At 38.3% G+C, this 9,410-nt stretch overlaps 1 protein-coding gene across 2 annotated transcripts; it reads left to right on the top strand.

Moving 5' to 3' along the window:
• Nucleotides 1-640: 640 nt before the first annotated feature.
• On the top strand, nt 641-9,383 carry thtpa (thiamine triphosphatase). Of its 2 annotated transcripts, none has more exons than XM_053611799.1 (3): nt 641-1,478; nt 3,345-3,857; nt 8,196-9,374. In XM_053611799.1, the coding sequence occupies exons 1-3, from the start codon at nt 1,409-1,411 to the stop codon at nt 8,294-8,296; spliced, it is 684 nt and encodes a 227-aa protein (XP_053467774.1). In that variant the 5' UTR covers nt 641-1,408; the 3' UTR covers nt 8,297-9,374. The 2 variants fall into 2 exon arrangements, with proteins under 2 accessions (XP_053467774.1, XP_053467775.1); XM_053611800.1 differs by lacking the exon at nt 641-1,478 and adding an exon at nt 2,050-2,100 and having other exon boundaries at nt 8,196-9,383.
• The last annotated feature ends 27 nt before the right edge of the window (nt 9,384-9,410 follow it).

Raw genomic sequence — 9,410 nt, 5'->3', positions numbered from 1 at the left:
AAATCCCTGAAGCACAAGGAGAACATGCAAGCTCCACACACAGGACAGATGCGGGATTCGAACCTCCAACCCCAGAGGTACGAGGCAAACAGTCTAACCACAAAGCCACCGCACCCCCCCGTTCATCACTAAATGTAAAATTGTAATTATTGGCAAATGGCTATAGTATAAGAGGAACAAAACACTTTGGGATGTGCTTGTTTATATCACAGGTCATATTACAACACCGAGTCCTTTATTATTTTCCTGTAACCTCACACCCTGATGATTTTTATTCCTTACATATTCTACAGTATCAGCTATTGTTACTTGTTTGTATACAACAAAACCATTAATTGGAGACTAAAATAAATATTTATGTAGAATGAAACCTTTTGTATTGTCTTCTATTGTATTGCATGTTACAATAGAACGTTGTGATTAATACTGTACTAATGTACTAATACACTATTAATGTCATGGGTTGCACAATACAAGCTCCATGCAGAGCCTAACTACACACAGAATTAATGTATATTTATTTATTCACACAGAATTAATGTATATTTATGTATCATGTATAATGTAATATATAATGCAATGTATAATGTATATTTTTTATTATATGTTTCTGCTTGTTTGTGTATGATCTAGACAGACAGACAGACAGAGAGACAGATAGATAATTGTCCTCTAGCTTATGTCTCTGTTCCTGTTCATTTGTTTTCTGTTCTGCATGTATTTTTTGTTGTTGTTTATATGCACATGCAAACATGCTTACATACATGTTTTTTTTTTAAATGTTTTTTTTATTTTTATTTTTTTTTATATAGTTACCCAGTGACATGAATCTGAATATCAAATATCCAAATAGATGCTTTATTATGTCTCGAGTGTAAATGCAACTGGCCACAAAGACGACAATTTGCGAGGTTTTATTTTTAATTAAATGTGTTATCAAATACATATTTTACCATGCTTCAACATTTTAACAAGCGAGAGAACAATGTTCACCCACATGAGAGACACAAACAATATTAGAAGAAGCAAAGAAACCAAAGGCAAAAGCCGTTATGAACCTTTATTAATATAAAATACATTTTAATATGGGATACATACAAGTTTGTTTATTTATTTGTTTGTTTGTTTATTTGCCTTACCACTCATTTTCACAAATGTTGAGCTTTGGAGCAAGTGAAAGATATTGCAAAATGCACAAACAGAAAGGCTGACGTTTCATTTGTCCAACTCATTAGATAATCAAGTGTGAACTTTTATATTGAAATTCTTGCCGAAATGCATTATGGGGTTGCGTAAAAGCTCTGCGTGAGTACTTCATTCTTATGAACGAAGTCCAAGTGTATTCGTGATTAATTTAAATGACTGTTGATTTCCATATTGATTTTTGGGTCTGGTTTATTTGAGAGAAATGTCCGTGGAAGTGGAGCGGAAGTTTGTGTGTGACTCACAAGTCCTGGAGAAACTGAAGGATATTGGAGGTGTGTTTCATTCCCAACTCGGTTTCTGATTAAATGCTGTTATGGTTTGTAAGGATGGGACGGAATAGCGATATGACGGAATATAAAAACTTTACTTATAAGTAACATCGTCAGTGTGCGCTCAATTAGAAAAGATTGAGAAAAATAAAATTAAATAAAAATCAAACAAAAAAACAAAAACCCTTGCATGAAATTGGTGACTGTTGCCTATTCTGTTCAGGGGAAAGTAGCTAATGAATGCAAAAAAAAAAAAAAAATACAATAAAATAAATTAAAATAAATAAATAATAAGTGACTAGAAGTCGCCGAGTGACGTCATAGACTCGTTTGCGTGTAAGGTGAAGTGTCACGTTCTCATTTGCATAACAAAACGTTTCATGGAGAAGTACGATTTTCGAACGGTGAATAGATTAGTATTTCTGTCAGAATGGAAAATAATAAATGACTTCCTTTTTCCTGTAGAAATACTTTTATTTTGTAAAAAAATTTTTCAAATTTTTATTGTATTTTTTATTTTGTAGAAATAAAGTTGCCAGATACTGTAATTTCTACAAAGAACACACAAGAAAAGAGCTAGCGGTAAGGAGGAGTCGGAAAATAGACCTGAAGGAAATGGCTACAGGTGGAATAACTCCCTTTTATTACTTGTAAATTTTGCTAAGAAGACTTTAAAATGAAGAACAAAGTGCGGGGGTGGGCCAAGAAAAAAAAAAAGGTGATCAATGATGGATCGTTGTTAGCACGTTTTCCTCACGTCTCCAGGGTTGGGGGTTCGAATCACACTTCTTCTGCCCAGTGTTTGCGGAGTTTGCATGTTCTCCCCTTGCTTCATGGGTTTCCTCCAGGTACTCATGGTTTGTAGGCTGATTGGCATCTCTAAATTGTCCGTAATGTATAAATGTGTGTGTGATTGTGCCCTGTGATGGGTTGGCAACCCGTCCAGGGTGTCCCCCACCTGGTGGCCCGAGTCCCCTGGCATAGACTCCAGGCTCCCCACGCCCCTGTCTAGGATAAGCGGTACAGAAAATGAATGGATGGATGATTGATCATTGTGAACAATGATAATCAGTGATTGGTCGTTGGGAGCACTGGTGATCGGTGATTGATCTTTGAGAACAATCGTAATCAGTGATTGTTTGTTAGAAATGATGGTGATCAGTGATTGGTCGTTGGGAACTTTGGCTCATACAAGAACAACTCGGTCAAATTGCACAGTGTTGATTCGACTGAACCTGCTCTCTCAACTCGTATAACCAGCTGTTTCTCCCTCTCTCTCTCTTTCTCTCTCTCTTTTTTTAAATAAAGTGTCAAAACTAGCAACAAAATCACTAAGTTAGCAACAGGAGGTGAATGATGTTTCTACATTCTTATCTTCTAACAAGTCCACTTTAAATGAAATTCTATATAAAAGACTTCTCTCACTGTATAACTGAACTCTTACACCGCTTCTGCAGTTCATTTCCTGTTACCCTTTAAAAGTACTTTTTTATCTAAAAAAAAAAAAAAAAGTTCATTTGACCATTTTTTTTTTTTTTTTACAGGTTTTGTTTACAATGGCTGCATCTTAAAGAAGTATCATGATTGAAATTAATACAGTTGTGTTTTAGCCCAGAATTAGTGCGTACACAAAATGTGCATAACTAACTTACTAAAATAAATAATTTACTTTAAATCTGTAATTAGGGCAAGCCAATCAACCATTTAGGGTGCTAGATGGATTCTTTTTTTTTTTTTTTCCACTGCACAATTTTATTCGCCCTCCCCCCTGTACCCTGTCCATCAGTTGAAAGCAGTCACCATAGGACCATCGCTGACCAGATGTAGGAACATGAACTGATATTTTCCCTGTCTCTTCTTTCCTCCTAGCTGTATGTTTGGGTCAGAATGAGTTTAAAGATCAGTACTTCGACTCCGCAGACTTCACATTAACCCGAAAGGATTTCTGGCTGAGAAACCGTGAAGGATCCTGGGAGCTAAAACGGCCCACGGCATCACATTTGAACGCAGAGAAAAGAGCACAGGATATGTGCACTAAGTACAGAGAGATCACAGAGGTGCTTCAGATCAGAGCTGAACTCATCGCTGTCTTGGGCATTTACACAGAACGCACATCCGACTCCTTACAGACAGAACAATCTAAAGATGTTCATGCTGAGTTTGAAAAATGGCTGCAGGATTTGAAACTGGAGTGCTTTGCGGAGTTCACCACCGTCAGGTGTTCTTATGCTCTGGGATACGAAGGGGACGACAGGAAAGTCCGGGTCGATCTGGACCAGGCCGATTTTGGCTACTGCGTGGGAGAGATCGAAGTTCTTGTTTCAGAAGGGGACGAGATGACGTCTGCGTTGCAGTATATAGAGAAGACCGCTCAAAAATTAGGTGACTGGAGAGTAATAGACTTGTGTTGATAATATACAATACACCGTAATAATCAACAATGCATTACGGTCACTCCCACTGCATTTCATGCAGACGCACGCTGCCTAGGTAGGAAGTCAGTCAGTGAGGAAAGCTTTATTTATATAGCACCTTTTCAAAACAGTGTTTACAAAGTGCTTTACAGAAGACCCCGATACAATCGATACAAGAAAATAAAATCAGTAGAAAGAATAAGTCAAAATAAGCAGTAAATGACAGTGAGCAAAATGAAATAAAGGGCTAAGCAAATCAAATGGAATAACTAAAGGGATACAAATCAAATCGAGTATGGAAATGAACTGGTTTGAGAAAAGGCTTCAGTGAACAAATGCGCTTTAAGATACTTTTTAAAAGTGCAAATTGAATCACGTCGGTTGTCAGAGTTTAGGCCCGTAGCGACTAGAGGCCCACTCCCCGCTTTTCAGCCGTGTTCTGGGTACAACCAGCAGGTTGCAGCTGGATGACCTAAATGATCTAGCAGGAGTATATTTAGTGATCATATTATTTATCCTTTATTTAACCAGGAAGATCCCATCGAGATAGCACAATCTCTTCTTCCAGGGAGACCCGGTCAAGACGGCAGCACGTCGAGTTTCACACAGAGATAACCACCGAAAACAATACCCATAGAAAACACTTAATAAGAGTAAAATCAAGAAAAGCGCTTACAAGACTCCAAAAACACCCTTTGCAAAAGCTTAACTAAATGTAACTACATTTTGCAGATCGTCCCAGGTCCAGGGAGCATGAAAAGAAAAAGCATGTTTGTCAAATTCTGAGTATACCTCTGGGACTTTTAACCGAATGTGTGATTGAGATCTATTTGTATAAAAAGTTAAGAGATTAGAAATAGAAGAGGACAATTTATTTAGAAGTGCCTTAGCGATGAACGTGTACATATGCAATTTCCTCCCATGACGCAAAGATGTCCATGCCAATGATTCATATAGTATACAGTGACGAGTACGTGAATCTGTACTACAAACAAAGCGTCACCCTGCATGATAGACAGAGTCCAGTCTTCTTAATAAAGATGAAGCCGCATGCATATAAACAAGGTCGCCATAATCAATTATAGATTTTTAAAAAAAGTACTCTCCACTATTTTTCTTCCTAGCCTCATAAGGAAAGCCGTTGTTTAAACGATAAAAGAACCCCAATTTTGGTTTAAGCTTCTTCAACAGATTATCGATGTGTACATTAAAAGCTAGTTTTTCGTCCAACCATGTACCCAAGTATTTATAAGAGCTCTTTCAATGGTTGTTCCGTCTGAAGTTGAAATGACCACATCCATTACCTTAGAATGAGCACGACTAAAAATCATGTATTTTGTCCTCTTTTTTAAAAAAATTTAAAATCAATTTCAACTGTGACATAACAGTTGTATAAGATTGAGTGCGTTCTGTAAGTTCAGTAGAACTTGATTTAAAGATGTCGCTGCAGTATAAACAATCGTGTCGTCAGCATACAGATGTATATCAGCGGAATCCAATCCGAAGCCTGAATCGTTGATAAAAATTCGAAAACAAAAGGGGAGCTGAACTGGATCCTTGAGGACCTCCTTTTTTTTACTTGATAGAAACTATAATTGTCTAAACGTACACATCGAATGCGCTAAAAAAAAAAATAGTTTTCAAACCATTTTAGAGCAGCTTCACTAAAACCTATGGACCTAAGTTTCTTAGTTTCTTATTACAAAGAGGAGCACCACCATGAAGACATTTGAAAATGAATAATAATCATTTTCCAGTGAAGTGATTTAAGTGCCAGAGTGATATGATTCAGCATTCTTGCAGCTGCATTCTGAACTCTTTGTAAGTGTTTAATGGAGCTCTTTGGTAGGCCAAGCAAAACACTGTTGCAGTAGTCGACTCTAGATGTAACAAATGCGTGTTAGATCTTCTCACTATCCCTGGGGGGTGGGGGGGTAGAATATCACGTACTTTAGAGATGTTACGAAGGTGATAATATGCTATTTTACAAACAGTGCTAATGTTTTTTTTACAACTGAGCTCGCCGTCAAACACGATTCCGTAATTCTTAACGTAGTCGTTAGCCTTGACCGCACCATTTCTGATAAAAAAAAAAAAAAGTACCTCTGTCTTATCTTTATTTAGGTGCAGAAAGTTCTGTGACATCCACAAGTTTATGCTCTGTATGCAGTTCACAAGGGTGCTAATCGACTTGTGGGCATCTGGTGCAAGTGAGATAGAGTTACGTGTCATCTGAATACTGATGGAAGGAGACGTTCTATCGAGTAATTATTCCAGCTAATAGCAGCATATAAAAGTTAAATAACAGAGGACCCAAAATTTAGCCTTGGGGAACACCACAAGATATCGCACGATGACTGGGGATGCATGTACCCAGTGCGACATAATCTTCCCGGCCACTTAAGTAGGATCTAAACCAATCTAGGACTAGGCCTGATAAGCCAACGCAGTTTTTCAGTTGGTCAAGCAGAATCCCGTGGTCGACTGTGTCAAAGACGGCACTGAGATCTAAAAGAACTAGAATTGACAGATAACCTGAGTCCTTATATCGTTGCAGATCATTAAAAACTTTTAGAAGAGCAGTTTCTGTGCTATGGTTGGAGCGAAAGCCAGACTGAAATGTCTGATTAAGATTATTGATGTCGAGATAGTTATCGAGCTGTATGGACACAACTTTTTCAACTATTTTGCCGAGAAATAGAAGATTAGAGATAGTTTTGTAGTTACCGAGCACAGAAGAATCAAGATTGTTTCTCGTCAGCAGAGGCCTAACAATAGCTGTCTTAAAGGTGTGGGTAAAAAATTCCTTGCTGGAGGTAGGGAGGCAGCATTTATGGGAACTGTCCTGTTTGGAAGGCAGCGTAAGGACAGATGTCTTCTAATTCCCTTTATTTGAACAAATTCACCACATGAAAGTAAGTTTAAACGACTTGGCAGGCAGAACTGTCAATGCTGTTTGCAGAAAAATGAATGTTTTATGTGTATATATATATTATAACCTGTAAAGGAACCGTAGTCAAGAGCATAGTTGTGCCAAAATTGTTATTATACATATTATTACAAGCCATGACTATTAATACAAGAATGAAATCCAGAGCAAGGCGAAATTGCATTAACTTTACTGATGATAGTTTGAAGTGAACGTTATGATAATATTGTGTGTGTTGAATATCATACATTCTACAGTCCCCTCCAAAACTATTGGAATGGCAATGCCAGTTAATTAGTTGTGCTGTATACCATAGACATTTGGGTTTCAGATCAAAAGATGGATATGAGACGAGAGTTTAGTATTACGACACCCGGTTTTTAGCGATGAAAAGTATAGGAACAGATAAGTCGTGAAGTAAGTTAAAGTAAATACACTTCATATTTGGTTTCATAACGCTTGTTTGCAATAACTGCATCAATACTGCAACTCGTTAACATTGGAAGAATTGTTGGATTCTTCTCTTGTGACGCTTTTCCAGGCTTTTACCTTTCTCAGTCGCTTTCAGTCGTCGTTTGTTTTGGGGGCTTTCTCCCTTCAATCTCCTCTTCAGGAGGTACACCAGTGGTTTCTTTCTTTTTCAGGACATTCCAAATGGTTATATTGGCCATGCCCAATGTTGGTGCAATGCTTTTCTCAGCTTCAAAATGGCTCGTTTTTCTCCCATACACAGCTCTCTGATCTTCACGTCGGCTTATCCTTTTTAAAGATGAAACCGAAGGCTAAAAGCAAGAGTAGATGTTCAGAGCTATTTATTGTTTAAACGGTCAATCTAACAGGACACACCCGGGTAAGAAGAAACACCTGTCAGTCACATGTTCCAGTATTTTTGCTCGCCTACCAAGTGGACGATCAGATACAAAAGGTGCTATGTTCTATGTGGTTTAACACATCTACATATAAATACCAGGAAATAAATGCTGGACTTGTAAACTCTCTTCTCATATTCATCTTTTGATCTCAAAAACAAATGCCTCGTCTACAGCAAAAACAAATGAATTGGCCTCGCCGTTCCAATAGTTTCGGAGCGGACCGTATATCAGATAACCATTATGTTGGAGTACACCTGTCAGAGAGTACAGGCTGCTCAGTGTCATGGCTATACAATAAGAATAGGAATAATACTTTTAATAATAGTCATGCGAGATAGAGTAATTCATTCATTAAAATTGTGAATACATTTGGCAGATTGATTCACAGTCAGATAGATCTGGATAGAGCTTAAAATTGCACATTAATTCCTGTGTATTAGCGTGTTGACATGATCATTCATTTGTATCGACACCAATTTCTGTCTTCCTCTCTTTGGCTCCGAAGGTCTCTGCAGTCAGAAGAAAACTCAGGGGAAAATGCACGTGTATCTTCAGAGATTTCGCCCAGATCACTACGCTGAGCTTCTTAAAGCTCATGTGATGTGAAATCATTGTGACTATCATTTTATTCATTAGTAATATTAATAAGGAGAAAATGAATATATGTCTGTAATAATGTGTACATTTGCGAAGTTTGATCTAGGGATGGGCGGATATGTTATCGTTTGCGATATACCGGTAGAAAATCTCCCCACAGTAAGAATTAAGTCTTCCCGTGATGATAACGTTAAAGCCTAGTTGATGACGTATTTCTGGGGCGGCTGTGGATCAGGTGGGTTGTCCACTAATCGTAGGGTTGGCGGTTCGATTCCCGGCCCACGTGACTCCACATGCCGAAGTGTCCTTGGGAAAGACGCTGAACCCCAAGTTGCTCCCGATGGCAAGTTAGCGCCTTGCCTGGCAGCTCTGCTACCATTGGTGTGTGAGTGTGTGTGTGTGTGTGAATGAGACACAATGTAAAGCGCTTTGGATAAAAGCGCTATATGAGTGCGCCATTTATCATTTCTGCGTGCGACGGTCTGCGACCCGTTGGCGGTTCACGTGCAGAGCGAAACAGGTACGGTGGAAGGCGGACGTGAAGCTGAGGAGGAGTTTATCGCTACACAAGGAGCTACCTCTACAATCCGGAACTGGTTTCTGAGGACCTCAAGACTGCATCCAGCGGTCACTTTTAGTCAAAAACAGTGGTGAACGGTACTGTATTTATATCGTCACTGATATCGGTATCGCAATAAATACCTGAAAATATCGTGATCTAGTCGTACGTCCGTATCACCCATCCCTAATTTGATCACAAATAAATCAATATCTGCGGCGAGACAGTATATACTGTAGAGTTGAGGGAGTCTGTTGGGGGGAAAAACTTTGTTCAGATCTGGGGAAAGTTTTCCGAATGTTTCTGTTTCAACACATTCATTGAATGTATTCATAATGATGCCAAACTTTCCTGTTATCATATTTCATGAAATATATATTATATAAACACGTCTGAAAACACAATACAGCTTCCTCCAGAGGTCTGAGTCAATATGCGATGGATGTGTGGACCTGAAAAGCTTGTCAGAAAATCAAATAATGGGTGTTGAAATAAATCATATAGATTAATAAATGAAATCGTATTCGTGTGTCTAATGATGTTCGTGATCAGCTTGATTTATTA

Source organism: Ictalurus furcatus, chromosome 23, assembly GCF_023375685.1.
Source record: "Ictalurus furcatus strain D&B chromosome 23, Billie_1.0, whole genome shotgun sequence".
NCBI lineage: Eukaryota > Metazoa > Chordata > Actinopteri > Siluriformes > Ictaluridae > Ictalurus > Ictalurus furcatus.
Note: the sequence above shows the minus strand (reverse complement) of the source record. Positions and strands in the feature narration are given on the sequence as shown.